At 43.5% G+C, this 17,718-nt stretch overlaps 1 protein-coding gene across 1 annotated transcript; it reads left to right on the top strand.

The window, feature by feature from the left end:
* Positions 1-3,587: 3,587 nt before the first annotated feature.
* Positions 3,588-14,486, top strand: LOC311106499 (putative E3 ubiquitin-protein ligase RNF144A-A; the record flags this gene model as incomplete). The annotated part of the gene is made up of 7 exons (XM_084148847.1): positions 3,588-3,731; positions 5,534-5,638; positions 5,946-6,006; positions 7,190-7,388; positions 8,238-8,382; positions 8,769-8,858; positions 14,355-14,486. 7 exons carry the CDS (start codon positions 3,588-3,590, stop codon positions 14,484-14,486), a joined length of 876 nt encoding a protein of 291 aa, XP_084004973.1.
* Between the last annotated feature and the right edge of the window lie 3,232 nt (positions 14,487-17,718).

Genomic DNA, 17,718 nt, shown 5'->3' with positions numbered 1-17,718 from the left:
GTGAATAATTACTTTACTGGAAGACGAGTCACATAATAATGTATTCCAAATGTCCATAAGCAGGCAGCCTTCATCTGTACACACAGAGCGTTCATTCATTTGATTATGGAGACGTTGATAAATTGATTTAAAAATGAGAGCGAAGGGCTGAACATAATGTGCATTGCCCTCTCGGTGCTGTGTAATATCCTGTTCTATTACTGCTGGTGACAGCCTGGTAGTCTACAGTCATAATGGGCCTGCTGCTTCCAAATGTAAGACTCCCTCCATCCCACCCGTTCATCGCTTATCTGTGTATTAATGTGATAACACATCAGGGTGATCTCTTAATTTCACAATCCAGACTTCAAATGGGAAGCACATCAACTCAACAACAACAGAGTCACAGATCGAGATATAAATATGTGCCTGTTGTAGCGCCACCATGTGGTCAATCTGAATGTGCTTGCATATGTTGAGTCTTGACAGGGTTTGGAACATGTGTCCCAAGTTTGGTTACAATACAAATATCTGTGTCTGATTTATGTGCCAGACCACACCCACATGAATGTTTATTGGTCAGTTGACATTGAAGTTGACATTTTAAAATGGTCTAGGTTAGGTAAGGGATTTGGTTATGTGTACGTTTAGGGTAAGGGTTATTGTTTAGGTTAGGGACGTCCCAAGGATCCCGGATAGCACTGACCATAAACTTATCAGAGCTATGGATGCAAGGCTGGCTAGCCATTATATACAAATTATAGTTTTAACCATGTTTTGAGGCTATACAGTGTTTATTTTCAGTTAAACCGGCCTATGTTTGGTTCTGATGGGGAAGAACAGTTCAACTAAGCTCAACAAGCATTAATAACTTATTTTCTTAAAGAATCAATGGGGATACAGTGCCTAGTGAAAGTCTGCACACCCTTGAAGTTTTCACATTTGAGATTGTCTCCTTTACTGTCCAGCCACACCAGCTCAGGCTCAGGGTGCCAGCCTTCAGATTCGCATTTTGAGTATTTGGCACACGGTGGTGGAAGGTGGAGACAGTCCATCAGAGAGGCTGAGGGTGGAGAGACAAAAAATAAGACATGTATTGTAGTCACACATACGTTTCTGGCTGTGAACAATTAGTATTTGGTGCATGGTGGTGGAAGGTGGAGACAGTCCGGGAGGTTGAGGGTGGAGAGACAGAGTCTGCTGGCAGTAAGACAAACAAGAAGACATGTATTGTCGAGCACATCACTTTACATGGGGTTCAAGTGAGGAATGGCATCAGCTGAAAACGAATCATTCAACCTATAGAATGTTTTACATTATACTTATAGTTTATTTTCTTTTTTTTATAGATTTGCTTTTCAATTAAAGTACTCTACACACCCTTGAAGTTTTCACATTTGAGATTGACTCACATTTGAGTCCGAGTCGATGCCGAGTCCCCCGAGTCTCTAGCCTGCCTTAGTGGCCATGTTGCTATGGTTACCACCAGTAAAACAGTTGGAACTAGCTAGTAAGCTAACAGATAAATGTCAATTTAGCTAGTTATATACTGCTAGAATGTAGACCTTTTATACTGTCATAAGAAGGTTCAGGTCCATTCTAGTATTCTAATTCCTAATTATATGCCCTATTCCCTGTTTATACAACAGTAGGCCTAATCCTAGATGCTGATTGGTTAAAATCACGTTCCAGCGTTGTCTATTTCACTTCTTTTTTTTATTTTTATAGTACACTACTTTTGGCCAGAGCCCAAACTATGGATGCATTCCAAACAGCACCCTTTTCCCTAAGTAGTGCACTATTTTTGTCCAGAGTCCTATGGGCCCTGGTCAAAAGTAGTGTACTATATAGGGAATCGGGTACCATTTGGGATGCTGACACTATGAGACTTGTTGTCTGGCGTGATACCCATCTTATACTTATTTTCTCATCTGTGCTATGTTTGGACTGGAGTTAAAGGTTGTTGTTGTGACACTTTGTGGAGGATGTGATGCACCATGTGTTCATGTATGATCAACATGTTCCTTTTTATAGTTTCAGAGATTCAGACACGGTCACATACTCTTACTCATGTTCCTAATATTAGAGTGGTGTGGGTGGGAGGGGGCTCTGGCTATGGTAAAACCATGTTATTTTGGTCATCCACACACACTACACCAGGAGGTCCTCCTACAGTACTTTTAGTGCAGGGATGGGGAACTTTGATGGGGGTGGGGGCCTCTTGACAACGGAGAGAAACAATTTTTGAGTACATTTCCTGCAATTATACACATTCTGCCATAGGGCAGAGAAAAGATTTTGCCATAGGGTTGAGAAAGTTTGCAATAGGGTGGAGAGAAGTTTGAGTGAGAGTGACTAACAAAATCAATGGGAGCACCCCGGTCGGTAATTCAACCATGATACCTGGCTGCTAGACGAATTTACCAACCTAAAAATGTTTTGCTGACATGGGCTATGTTTTGCTGACATCTCAAAATTTCCCCGCTTGTATTCTAACTCTCAACAGTAAGTTGAGACCCCTCCCTGCTCTAGTGTGTGTGTGGCCAGCACTGAACAGACTGTAGCACATCCTTCAGTTCCATCTGTTTCCAACCCTGTCTCCATCTATGGGTGACACACACTACCAGTACCAAGCCACATGAGTCATTTTACAGCTGAAAAGAGAAGTTGTGTAGGCTGGTTACAGTACTAGTGATGCATGGCTCTGTGGTGAGTGAAAGGCAAGCAACACTCATTCCTGTCTTTGTTCGTCAATAGGAACTTAGTAGGAGCTTGGACCATTGAGGCTTGAACTTGGCCCTGGTTCCAGTTCCACAGTAGCATGTTCCTCTCCATGATGCATCCCTTTCACACAGTGCAGAGTGGGGCTATTTCAGGGCTTAACCCAGCCATGGTGCCTGGCCAGTCAATTCACAAGTTACCTCTACTCTGTGTGGTGAGAGGAACTTGTTGTTTGAATAAAGCTTCTCCCATGCACTCACTCTTGTTTGAAATTATGTCTCTGAAATGAAGAATCTCTCTCTCGCTCTGGAACTGTGTGGAGGAGAGAGAGGCTGGTCTATGCTGTACTGTTCTTATGTGGAGTTGTTAGCCACTGGCCCTCTTGTCTGTCTGCTGGTTGCCTAGCAGCCTGAGGAGTGCTTTTGACAAGCTAGCTACTGTAGACACCACCGAGGGGGGGGGGGGGGGGTTGAGGAAGAAAGAGAGCGGCTCTTAGCGATGTGGCCTCTGCATTAAAAAGCAGTAGCTGAGGATGACTAGGGGTTGCTTTCATGACTCCATAACGTCTTCAAAGGTGCAAGACCGACTGAATATTCATTACAAAAGAACCAAAATGAAGCTTTTTTGTATTCATTTTTAGACTGCCTGTTGTTATGAAGACCTTATTATGTAGAACCTTAGAAGAAACACTGTTCATTTAAAGAATAGTCACTGGACGGTCCAATTGAAAATCATCAAACCATCATTTGATGTTATATTAATTTCTAAAGCAGAAAAACAGAAAGAGTGTAGATTATTCTCAGACATGCTCGCTGATGTTCTACAATCTTATTATTATGTCTGACCCCATCACCTTTTTATGTTCCAGGTCACCTGTGTCAGATGCCATGTCGACGGCCCCATCAGCACGGTACTGTCCCACCCGGGACCTGGCCCTGGACCCCCTGATGTCCTGCAAGCTGTGCCTTGGAGAGTTCCCCCAGGAGCAGATGACCACCATCAGCCAGTGCCAATGTGTCTTCTGCAGCCTGGTCAGTAGATACAACCAACACATTTGACTGGGTCCTGTTCATTAGGGCATGCAATTGAAAAGGTTTTAAAACATTTTGCAACAGTGGGAAAAACAGGAGCAGGGACAGGGCAGACCAGTCAGCACACTGCTTTTCAGGTGTAGAGGAAAGGGAATTGTTAAGCTAACAGACAGAGTACATGGCTATACACTGTGTACAAAACATTAGGAATACCTCATATCGAGTTGCACCCTCTTTTGCCCTCAGAACAGCCTCAATTTGTCGGGGCATGGACTGTACAAGGTGTCGAAAGCATTCGACAGGGAGGCTGGCCCATGTTGACTCCAATGCTTCCCACAGTTGTGTCAAGTTGGCTGTTTGTCCGTTGGATGGTGGACCATTCTTGATACACATGGGAAACTGTTGAGCGTGAAAAGCCCAGCAGCGTTGCAGTTCTTGACACACTCAAACCGGTGCGCCTGGCACCTACTACCATACCCCGTTCAAAAGCACTTATATCTTTTGTCTTGCTCATTCACCCAATGAATGGCACACATACACAATCCTCAATTGTCTCAAGGCTTTAAAATCCTTCTTTAACCTGTCTCTTCCCCTTTATCTACAATGATTGAAGTGGATTTAACAGGTGATATCAATAAGCGATCATAGCTTTTACCTGGTGAGTCTGTCATGGAAAGAGCAGGTGTTCCTAATGTCTCCCCTTCCTCTGCGGAAGCATAGTTCCCGCTCAGCCCAGTCAAAACTGTTCGCTGCTCTGGCACCCCAATGGTGGAACAAGCTCCCTCACGACGCCAGGACAGCGGAGTCACTCACCACCTTCCGGAGACATTTGAAACCCCACCTCTTTAAGGAACACCTGGGATAGGATAAAGTAATCTTTCTACCCCCCCCCCCCCCCCCCAAAAAAAAAATTAAAAAAAATAATAAAAAAAAAATTAATAAATTTAAAAGAAAATTACAACTTTTTTTTTTTTTATTGTAAAGTGGTTATCCCACTGGCTATAGGGTGAATGCACCAATTTGTAGTCGCTCTGGATAAGAGCGTCTGCTAAATGACGTAAATGTGCCCTTGAGCAAGGCACTTAACCCTAATTGCTCCTGTAAGTCGCTCTGGATAAGAGCGTCTGCTAAATGACTAAAATGTAATGTAATGTAATGTTTTGTACACTCAGTGTATTAGGCGCCATTAAGACTGGGTTGTGTTACCAAAGAACAAAGTACCAAACGAACTTGCAAAACATTTTGCTACGGGTGTGGCCTAATGAATACGACTCTGGGTCACATTCATAAGGGCAAGTAACGGAAAACGTTTTGCAACAGAAGGTGAAAATTAATGTTTCCTATTGGACACGTCTAGGTAGTCCCTCCCTGTTTCAGTCAGTTTTCGTCAGTTTGGTGCTTAATGAACTCCACCCAGGCCTAATGGATCCTGATATAGCCATATTCTCTGACTGTTAGCTTAACAACGCCCTTTTAAGTAGGGCTGTACTTAGTGAAGAGTGTGACTGCGAACAAAACAGCACTCAGCAGTGCTGAACATAACACAAGGCAAACTGTCCATGGTTTCCACTCCTTATGGTAACTGTCAAACTGTCAAGACAAACGTTCATGGTTCCCACGCCTACTAGGCTGTGTCCCAAATGGCACCCTATTCCCTATGTAGTAAACTACTTTTGGACCAGGGCCCTTAGGGCTCTGGTCAAATGTAGTGCACTATATATTGAATAGGATGCCATTTGGGACACGCCCACTATTCATTGTATTTTATAGTCAAGTTTAACTTCTCTCTTTCTCCCTTACAGTGCTTGAAGCAGTATGTGGAATTTCTGATCAAAGAGGGCCTCGAAACTGCTATTAGCTGTCCAGACTCTGCCTGCCCAAAACATGGACACCTGCTGGAGAACGAGGTACAGTACAGTAGTCCTTCCAGGTTTCCCATTGAACTCACTGATGACACCCTATTCCCTATATAGTGCACTACTTTTGACCAGAGACCTATGGGCCCTGGTCAAAAGTAGTACACTAAATAGGGAATAGGGTGCCATTAGGGACACTGCCACTGAGATCCCCATGTACTGTAGCTATTTGACTCTCTTCCCATTAAGCCTGGATGAGTCATCAACAGGTCAGGAGTGCAGAGGCTTAAATCCATAAAACAGGGTGCTGAGAGACTTAATCCATATGTGTTTGTCTCTGTATTTCTCTCTCTTACAGATGGAATGCATGGTGGCAGAAGAGAGCATGCAGAGGTACAGGAGGCTGCAGTTTGAGAGAGGTGAGTGGATGGGCAACATCCTAGGTTTCTTCCTAGGTTCCTGCCTTTCTAGAGAGTGTTTCCTAACCACCGGGCTTCTACATCTGCATTGCTTGCTCTTTGTGGTTTTAGGCTGGGTTTCTATATAAGCACTTTGTGACATCTGCTGATGTGAAAAGGGCTTTACGAATACATTTGATTGATTCACAAGCTGTGGGAGTGGTGAGAGAGAGATGAGAGGAGTCACTGGTTATTCATCAATGTGACTCCCTCCTTCCTTCTCATCCACTGTATACCTATCTTTAACCTCTGTTAAAACATTATATAAGACTCTCAGAGAGAAGAGTGGCTGATGGCTGACCCAGTGACCCTTGAACCTTAACCCTTACCATACACAGACTGTAGAAGTAGAGAGAATGGAGACACTTGACTGTTTATTCAGCTTTCTCCTTCCACTTTTAGGCCTTTCTTAACCTCTTTTAAAAGGTTTAAGGCTCTCAGAGAGAAGAAGAGAGCAGTGGGCTGGGAGCATTTTCTCTCCATCTTAACTAATTAAATTCTGTTTAATTGGATTTGTGTAGGATTTAATTGGCAACATCCTCAGAAAAACAATCCCAAGGCATCTGGCTCATGAATAATGGTGGATGAGCACTTTCTAATTCCAGTGGAGCCACACCCACACACACACACACACAGCAGTTGTTATGTATCTTGTACTGGATGAGTGGGGCTTTTATTTTTACTCCTGTCCACAGAAAAGTTCCAAGAAGATTAGCATAATCGTGATCAAAGAGAGCTCAAACCAGGACAAAGAATCATTCTTTATCTCAAAATAGCTTTTATTAAGATGCCAAAGATTAAGTGAAAAAGGCTTTAAAAGCTGTGCTTGTAGTCTTGTTCTTCTTCTATTGGGTGTTCCGTTCTCACATGTTCCCCCGTTGAGGTATGAGGTCCCAGCTATAGATATAGAATGACTAGTATGTTCTGTGATGAGTGGACCGGCGGCCATATTGAGTGTACCAGTAATTCTATTTCTATGATGCCAGGCAGCTTTGTCCCTGTGTGATGGGAGGAAAAGTAAGGAAATGGACTGAAGAGGGAGGGACTACCTGAACTTATCCAACAAGAAAATGTTTCCATTGCAAAACGCTTTGCTACGATGTACCCTAATGAATACGACCCTGTCACTGTGTGAGTTCCACAGAGGTGCTGTTGGACCCGTGCCGGACCTGGTGCCCGTCCTCGTCGTGCCAGGCAGTGTGCCAGCTGAAGGAGGGGGAGATGGAGTTGCCACAGCTGGTCCAGTGCTCTGTGTGCAGGCTGGAGTTCTGCTCGGCCTGCCGGGACGACTGGCATAAAGGACATGCCTGCCAGGACAACATCTTCCTACCCGGGGAGACCAGGTAGGACATTACTGCAACACACCTGTAAACTATACATCCCTATACACTAACACTGTACACTATCACACCAATACCAGAGGTTGGAACCGGTTCAGGGAACAGAACAGAAAACCGAAAGTGATCTCTAGTGTTCTGGAACAGAACCGTTATTTTCAAATCTTGAGAACCGGTTAATACAATTATTTTTCATTCCCCAAAACAATTGTTATTCTGTACAGTTATAAAGCTAGTAATAACCTAAACACATTCCAATGCACGTCATGATGTTCAGCGCTTCAAACCAAGCCCCCTCTATGTCCACCCCTCTCTCTTGCTCCCTCCCCACCCAGTCACTTCTGCGCTGATTGGTGGAGTAAATTAATGAGCTAAATGTAAAAACAATGTTGAACCGTTTCAGAACGTTATTTACTGGTTGGAACACCGGAACAGAACGAAATAAATAGGGGTTCTGCTTGGAAGGGTACAATTGGAAAATAATTTTGGTTCCAACCCCTGGCCAAATACACCATCACACCTTCCTACCTGGGGAGACCAGGTAGGCTTTTACAGGTAGGTTCCAACACTTGATAACACAACACTCCTACTGTAGACTACACTATCATACTGATACACAAACTGTCACAACAACACTCAGGAGGACCACACAGCGTAGGTTCAGTAGGAAGAAAACGTTTTGAAACTGAGTGAAATGGGAAGGTTCTATCTAATGTGCTCAATAACACAGCCCAATAAAGACTCAATAACGCAGTGATTTTTAGCTGTTCGTATTACTCTTGTTATTCTTGACAGTTCAGTATGTACTGGTCTATCTATGTCCCACCTTGACGTTCATTGTCTCTTGTCTTTCAGTTCCTTCTACAATAGCGATGACGACACGCCCATCAAGCGCTGTCCCAAGTGTAAGGTGTACATTGAGAGGGACAAGGGCTGTGCTCAGATGATGTGCAAGAACTGTAAGCGCACCTTCTGTTGGTACTGCCTGGAGTCTCTGGAAGTGAGTTAACCAACCAACACTGAACATACACACACAATCACAAACACGCATACACACACAAACACACCCTTCTGCTGGTACTGCCTGGAGTCTCTGGAAGTGAGTTAAACAACCAACACTGAACATACACACACAATCACAAACACGCATACACACACACACACACACAAACACACCCTTCTGCTGGTACTGCCTGAGCCTGCCATAGGGAACACTAATACTCTAGTGATCTATTTAATTGTTTGGAACCTGCACAAAGTGACCAAGCAACAGAGTTATATGAACGTACTTACATTTTTCTAGTGGATCTGCCCCCACATTTAACCCTGACTTAACATATTTAATTCAGGATTTAACCCTGATAGTGATTCCTTCTCTCTCTCCAGGATGACTTCCTCCTGATCCACTATGACGAAGGGCCGTGCAGAAACAAACTGGGCCTCTCCAGAGCTTCCGTTATCTGGCACCGGACACAGGTACTGTATTGTAAAAACGAGTCATTAGTTGGCTTTAGCTCAGCGGGCTAACACAGGCTTTTGGCATGCTGGAGTCCCAGATTCAAACCCAGTCAGTCACACGGGCTAGCTGTGGCAGCAGTATCTACTACACTGCTCAAAAAAATAAAGGGAACACTAAAATAACACATCCTAGATCTGAATGAATGAAATAATCTTATTAAATACTTTTTTCTTTACATAGTTGAATGTGCTGACAACAAAATCACACAAAAATGATCAATGGAAATCAAATGTATCAACCCATGGAGGTCTGGATTTGGAGTCACCCTCAAAATTAAAGTGGAAAACCACACTACAGGCTGATCCAACTTTGATGTAATGTCCTTAAAACAAGTCAAAATGAGGCTCAGTAGTGTGTGTGGCCTCCACGTGCCTGTATGACCTTCCTACAACGCCTGGGCATGCTCCTGATGAGGTGGCGGATGGTCTCCTGAGGGATCTCCTCCCAGACCTGGACTAAAGCATCCGCCAACTCCTGGACAGTCTGTGGTGCAACGTGGCATTGGTGGATGGAGCGAGACATGATGTCCCAGATGTGCTCAATTGGATTCACGTCTGGGGAACGGGCGGGCCAGTCCATAGCATCAATGCCTTCCTCTTGCAGGAACTGCTGACACACTCCAGCCACATGAGGTCTAGCATTGTCTTGCATTAGGAGGAACCCAGGGCCAACCGCACCAGCATATGGTCTCACAAGGGGTCTGAGGATCTCATCTCGGTACCTAATGGCAGTCAGGCTACCTCTGGCGAGCACATGGAGGGCTGTGCGGCCCCCCAAAGAAATGCCACCCCACACCATGACTGACCCACCGCCAAACCGGTCATGCTGGAGGATGTTGCAGGCAGCAGAACGTTCTCCACGGCGTCTCCAGACTCTGTCACGTCTGTCACATGTGCTCAGTGTGAACCTGCTTTCGTCTGTGAAGAGCACAGGGCGCCAGTGGCGAATTTGCCAATCTTGGTGTTCTCTGGCAAATGCCAAACGTCCTGCACGGTGTTGGGCTGTAAGCACAACCCCCACCTGTGGACTTCGGGCCCTCATACCACCCTCATGGAGTCTGTTTCTGACCATTTGAGCAGACACATGCACATTTGTGGCCTGCTGGAGGTCATTTTGCAGGGCTCTGGCAGTGCTCCTCCTGCTCCTCCTTGCACAAAGGCGGAGGTAGCAGTCCTGCTGCTGGGTTGTTGCCCTCCTACGGCCTCCTCCACGTCTCCTGATGTACTGGCCTGTCTCCTGGTAGCGCCTCCATGCTCTGGACACTACGCTGACAGACACAGCAAACCTTCTTGCCACAGCTCTTATTGATGTGCCATCCTGGATGAGCTGCACTACCTGAGCCACTTGTGTGGGTTGTAGACTCCGTCTCATGCTACCACTAGAGTGAAAGCACCGCCAGCATTCAAAAGTGACCAAAACATCAGCCAGGAAGCATAGGAACTGAGAAGTGGTCTGTGGTCACCACCTGCAAAACCAGTCCTTTTTTGGGGGTGTCTTGCTAATTGCCTATCATTTCCACCTGTTGTCTATTCCATTTGCACAACAGCATGTGACATTTATTGTCAATCAGTGTTGCTTCCTAAGTGGACAGTTTGATTTCACAGAAGTGTGATTGACTTGGAGTTACATTGTGTTGTTTAAGTGTTCCCTTTATTTTTTTGAGCAGTGTATATGTCCTATATTACAGTTACAAGTCCTCATTTTCAAAGTATCTGTATGTCATTGAAAAGAAAAAGGAAAAATTATTACCACAAATGGGTACTAAGTGGCATAAAAAAATTCAGCCACTTGTGTAGGTTTGAAGTTTAAAGTTATGTATGTCACTTTAGAAGCAGGTATAGGAGAAGGTCTCAGACAGCATGAGAACAAACATTTTAAAAAATAGGATTGATAAGTGTGTGAATACACTACCGGTGAAAAGTTTTAGAACACCTACTCATTCAAGGATTTTTCTTTATTTTTAAAGCCACTGTTTATACATCACTTAGTGTCCATGACAATAAACAACCATCAGGCAACATCATTGTGTTGAGTCTAATGGGAGCAGAGCTTTCAAGAACCCCTTTAAAATATTGATGAAGCAGTTGGGGCATCCTTATAGTGGTGTTAAACTTACATAAGACCTACAGAGGAACAAGTGTGGCCAGATATACACTACCGGTCAAAAGTTTTAGAACACCTACTCATTCAAGGGTTTTTCTTTATTTGTACTATTTTCTACATTGTAGAATAATAGTGAAGATGTCAAAACTATGAAATAACACATATGGAATCATGTAGTAACCAAAAAAGTGTTAAATAAATCAAAATATATTTTATATTTGAGATTCTTCAAATAGCCAACCTTTGCCTTGATGACAGCTTTGCACACTCTTGGCATTCTCTCAACCAGCTTCACCTGGAATGCTTTTCCAACAGTCTTGAAAGAGTTCCCACATATGCTGAGCACTTGTTGGCTGCTTTTCCTTCACTCTGTGGTCCGACTCATCCCAAACCATCTCAATTTGGTTGAGGTCGGGGGATTGTGGAGGCCAGGTCATCTGATGCAGCACTCCATCACTCTCCTTATTGGTCAAATAGCCCTTACACAGCCTGGAGGTGTGTTGCATCATTGTCCTGTTAAAAAACAAATGATAGTCCCACTAAGCCCAAACCAGATGGGATGGCGTATCGCTGCAAAATGCTGTGGTAGCCATACTGGTTAAGTGTGCCTTGAATTCTAAATAAATCACAGACAGTGTCACCAGCAAAGAACCCCCACACCATAACACCTCCTCCTCCATGCTTTACAGTGGGAAATACACATGCAGAGATCATCCGTTCACCCACACCACGTCTCACAAAGACACAGCGGTTGGAACCAAATATCTCAATTTTGGACTCCAGACCAAAGGACACATTTCCACCGGTCTAATGTCCATTGCTCGTGTTTCTTTGCCCAAGCAAGTCTCTTCTTCTTATTGGTATCCTTTAGTAGTGGTTTCTTTGCAGCAATTCGACCATGAAGGCCTGATTCACACAGTCTCCTCTGAACAGTTGATGTTGAGATGTGTCTGTTACTTGAACTCTGAAGCATTTATTTGGACTGCAATTTCTGAGGCTGGTAACTCTAATGAACTTATCCTCTGCAGCAGAGGTAACTCTGGGTCTTCCATTCCTGTGGCGGGCCTCATGAGAGCCAGTTTCATAGCACTTGATGGTTTTTGCGACTTTCAAAGTTCTTGAAATGTTCCGTATTGACTGACCTTCATGTTTTAAAGTAATGATGGACTGTTGTTTCTCTTTGCTTATTTGAGCTGTTCTTGACATAATATGGACTTGGTCTTTTACCAAATAGGGCTATCTTCTGTATAGCCACCCTACCTTGTCACAACACAACTGATTGGCTCAAACGCATTAAGAAGGAAATACATTTCACAAATTAACTTTTAAGAAGGCACACCTGTTAATTGAAATGCATTCCAGGTGACTACCTCATGAAGCTAGTTGAGAGAATGCCAAGAGTCTGCAAAGCTGTCATCAAGGCAAAGGGTGGCTATTTGAAGAATCTCAAATATAAAATAAAACTTGATTTGTTTAACACTTTTTTGGTTACTACGTGATTCCATATGTGTTATTAACATATTTTTGATATCTTCACTATTATTCTACAATGTAGAAAATAGTACAAATAAAGAAAAACCCTTGAATGAGTAGGTGTTCTAAAACTTTTGACCGGTAGTGTATATCTGGCCACACTTGTTCCTCTGTAGGTCTTATGTAAGTTTAACACCACTATAAGGATGCCCCAACTGCTTCATCAATATTTTAAAGGGGTTCTTGAAAGCTCTGCTCCCATTAGACTCAACACAATGATGTTGCCTGATGGTTGTTTATTGTCATGGACACTAAGTGATGTATAAACAGTGGCTTGCGAAAGTATTCACCCCCCTTGGCATTTGTGAAACAAACAAGAAATAAGACCAAAAAACTGAAAACTTGAGCGTGCATAACTATTCACCCCTCTTCTCTTGGGGTATGTCTCTATAATCTTGGCACATCTAGCCACTGGGATTTTTGCCCATTCTTCAAGGCAAAACTGCTCCAGCTCCTTCAAGTTGGATGGGTTTCGCTGGTGTTCAGCATTCTTTAAGTCATACCACAGATTCTCAATTGGATTGAGGTCTGGGATTTGACTAGGCCATTCCAAGGCATTTAAATATTTCCCCTTATACCACTCGAGTGTTGCTTTAGCAGAATGCTTAGGGTCATTGTCCTGCTGGAAGGTGAACCTCCGTCCCAGTCTCAAATCTCTGGAAGACTGAAACAGGTTTCCCTCAATACTTTCCCTGTATTTAGCGCCATCCATCATTCATTAAATTCTGACAAGATTCCCAGTCCCTGCCGATGAAAAACATCCCCACAGCATGATGCTGCCACCACCATGCTTCACTGTGGGGATGGTGTTCTCGGGGTGATGAGAGGTGTTGGGTTTGCCCCAGACATAGCGTTTTCCTTGATGGCCAAAAAGCTCAATTTTAGTCTCATCTGAACAGAGTACCTTCTTCCATATGTTTGGGGAGTCTCCCACATGGCCTTTGGCGAACACCAAACATGTTTGCTTATTTTTTTCTTTAAGCAATGGCTTTTTTCTGGCCAGCTCTGTGGCGTGTACGGCTTAAAGTGGTCCTATGGGCAGACACTCCAATCTCCGCTGTGGAGCGTTGAAGCTCCTTCAGGGTTATCTTTGGTCTCTTTGTTGCCTCTCTGATTAATGCCCTCCTTGCCTGGTCCGTGAGTTTTGGTGGGCAGCCCTCTCTTGTCAGGTTTGTTGTGGTGCCATATTCTTTCAATTTTTTGGTTGCCCCAGATCTTATTTAGGGGCTTCATAGCAAAAGGGGTGTATACATATGCACGCACCCCCTTTCTGTTATTTATTTTTTTGAATTTTTTGAAACAAGTTATTTTTTTCATTTCACTTCACCAATTTGGACTATTTTGTGTATGTCCATTACATGAAATCCAAATAAAAATCCATTTAAATTACAGGTTGTAATGCAACAAAATAGGAAAAATGCCAAGGGGGATGAATACTTTTGTAAGGCACTGTATTTGTGAAGGTCAAATAGGAAAATGCAAAAGGATGACTCAGTGTCATAAACACTAAGTGGACGCCAGCCCTGTCTCAATGTAGATTATATGTTTGGGGAACTACTGCCTCCTTGTGGATTGTTACTGTACTACTGCTCAGGCAAATTAGAGATTGAATACATTTTGTGTTGGTGCATCATTGTACTGTACATCACTTCTCTCTGGTATCTTGTGATGTCTGGGTTAAAACAAGCACCTCATGAATCCCATGTTACAACTAGTGACGTAAAAAGGGCTTAGATATATGTGCTTGCTTGTTGGGGTTGAAGAGGGTATATAGTAAAAGCACACTTCCACATCTCTCCCCCTCCCTCTCTCTGCAGGTGGTGGGGATATTCGCTGGCTTCGGGCTGCTCCTGCTGTTGGCGTCTCCCTTTCTCCTCATAGCCTCACCCTTCGTTTTGTGCTGCAAGTGTAAATGCAGTAAAGGGGATGACGACCCTCTGCCAACCTAACCAACTCCACCCTGGGCACAGTCATGCCAGCTCACCGGACAGACAGGGGCACCAGGCCTGTTGGTGAACTTGGTGGTTGGTTAGTTATCCACTCCTTATGGTGTTTTAGTCCCTCCCACCTGCCAAGAGGGCTCTTAGGGATTGGTGGATTGGTCGCTGGGGCAGAGCAGTGTAGGTGGATGAGGAACACAGCCAGCAAGTTTGGTTGAGAGGGCACTCACTTTGTGGTTCTGTTGTGATGTTCCATGTGTTAAGAAGGGCCTGCAGAGGAGAGAACAGAACACAGCACCAGTCAATGTTGGTTGTTGGTTCAGAGGGCTTGGAAGATATTCTCAATATGGGATCATTTATGTGTGTGTCGGGTTCAAGGTGAAGTATTTTTTTGTTGTTGTCTTGTACAGCTATCTTGGTGCTTGTTTTGGGGGACTGCAAATATAAGTTTGGTATATTTGGAGGGATCAGCCTTGGCTATCAGTCACGGTATGTGGAAGAGTCTCCTCCAGGTTTATAAGGATTTGGTTGGGGGTTATTTATTTACCAACCCCTTCTCCCTCCCCTTGCTCTTCAGTTTTCTATACAGACCTAGTTTTCAAATACTTGAAAAATCGATTCAAATACTTTGAGCGTTTGCTTGAGTCTACCTGGTTTGCAGTTTTGGGACTTTTCTATTGGTTCATTAAGCCAGGCAAGCTCAAACAGGCACAGATAAATTATTTTAATAGATTTTAAGTGTTTCTATTTCTATAAGAACATAAACAATGATTTTAGATTTTCAGTTTGTATCATGTAAGCTAAACCTCTGAGGACTCACACCATCCCTAGAATATATTATGAGCGTTTTGTTTTGTATTATAGACTCGCTGGGAAGTAATTGTCAAATAAAAGATGTGAATGTTGTTCAGCATAACCTACAGGTTGAATGTCTACTGTATGGTTGAGGATGTTGTATAATCTACTCTGTCAACCATGCCACCACTTAGAATTGACTCTCGTTCTCCAGAAGAAGACTATTTGTAAACCTCCATTGAAAGTATTTACCATTGAATCCTTTGCTAAAATCCAGGGGGGATGGTGCAACATTGATCTTTCAGTATTTCTATTAAACACAGTAGAAAAAACAGCAAACAGGCAGCCGAGATGTAGCAAGCAGGGTTGGGGTCATTTCATTTCAATCAATTCAGGGAGTAAAAATGTTCAATTTCAACTTTGCTCAATGCTTCTTTATGAGAAACATTTGAAACTGGAATTTCAGTTTACTTCCTGGATTGACTGAGATGGAAAACGAATTGACCCCAACCCTGGTAGCAAGCTCTAATGTCCACCAAATAACCCATTCTGTAGCAGTTCAACCTCCGTCCATTATCTATACTAGCAGTGAAACCCTTTACCCCTTTATGAGTTCAACTTACCTTCTTATATTAGACAATGTACATGAGTTGATGTAGCCAAGGTGCCATAAAATGCCTTTAAAATCTATTTTGATATGATGTGATCGATTCACAATCCCTTTTTTTTTTAACCAAAATGCTCTTATTTGATATAGTACATTCCAAATATGTTCTGTTATATAACCTACAATTTGTCACAGACAGTGGATTCGGAAAGTATTCAGACCCCTTGACTATTTCCACATTCTGTTACGTTACAGCCTTATTCTAAAATGGATTGAATAAAAAAAAAAGGGGGTTTTAATTTTTTTTGCAAATTTATAAAAAACCTGAAATACCTTATTTACATAAGTATTCAGACCCTTTCCTATGAGACTAGAAATTGAGCTCAGGTGCATTCTTTCCATTGATCATCCTTGAGATGTTTTGACAACTTGATTGGAGTCCACCTGTGGTAAATCCAATTGATTGGACATTATTTGGAAAGGCACACACCTGTCTATATAAGGTCCCACAGTTGACAGTGCATGTCAGTGCAAAAACCAAGCCATGAGGTCGAAGGAATTGTCTGCAGAGCTCCGAGACAGGATTGTGTCGAAGCACAGATCTGGGGAAGGGTACCAAAAAAATTTTGCAGCATTGAAGGTCCCAAAGAAGACAGTGGCCTCCATCATTCTTAAATGGAAGAAGTTTGGAACCACCAACACTCTTCCTAGATCTGGCCGCCCGGCCAAACTGAGCAATCGGGAGAGAAGGGCCTTGGTCAGGAAGTCCCCAAGAACCCGATGATCACTCTGACAGAGCTCCAGAGTTCCTCTGTGGAGATGGGAGAACCTTCCAGAAGGACAACCATCTCTGCAGCACTCCACCAATCAGGCCTTTATGGTAGAGTGGCCAGACGGAAGCCACTCCTGAGTAAAAGGCACATGACAACCTGCTTGGAGTTTGTCAAAAGGCACCTAAAGGACCAAGATTGAACACTTTGGCCTGAATGCCAAGCGTCACATCTGAAAGGAAACCTGGCACCATCCCTACGGTGAAGCATGGTGTTGGAAGCATCATGCTGTGGGGATGTTTTTCAGCGGCAGGGACTGGGAGACTAGTCAGGATCGAGGGAAAGATGAACGGAGCAAAGTACAGAGAGATCCTTGATGAAAACCTGCTCCAGAGCACTCAGGATCTCCGACTGGGGTGAAAATTCACCTTCCAACAGGACAACGACCCTAAGCACACAGCCAAGACAACGCAGGAGTGGCTTAGGGACAAGTCTCTGAATGTCTTTGATTGGCCCAGCCAGAGCCCGGACTTGAACCTGATCGAACATCTCTGGAGAGACCTGAAAATAGCTGCTTAGGGTCCCCATCCAACCTGACAGAGCTTGAGCGGATCTACAGAGAAGAATGGGAGAAACTCCCCAAATACAGGTGTGCCTTCCTTGTACCATCATAACCAAGAAGACTTGAGGCTGTAGTCACTGCCAAAGGTGCTTCAACAAAGGACTGAGTAAAGGGTCTGAATAGTTATGTAAATGTGATATTTCAGATGATTTTTTTATACATTTGCAAACATTTCTAAAAACATGTTTTTGCTTTGTCATTATGGAGTATTGTGTGTAGATTGGAGGGGAAAAAACGATTTAATCAATTTTAGAATAAGGCTGTAACATAACAAAACGTGGAAAAAGTCAAGGGGTCTGAATACTTTCCGAATGCACTGTATGTGCTAGCATTGTTCTGTTACCCTTGACACCAATTATGATTAGAAAGACTTAATTGCTTTCATGTTGAATTTTTGTGGATAGAATAGTAGCTTTACTTTAAATAATTATGTGACATGACAATGGT

Source organism: Coregonus lavaretus, assembly GCF_964263955.1.
Source record: "Coregonus lavaretus genome assembly, chromosome: 31".
NCBI classification, from domain to species: domain Eukaryota; kingdom Metazoa; phylum Chordata; class Actinopteri; order Salmoniformes; family Salmonidae; genus Coregonus; species Coregonus lavaretus.
The sequence above is the reverse complement of the archived record's forward strand: the minus strand, read 5'-3'. Positions and strand labels throughout refer to the sequence as shown.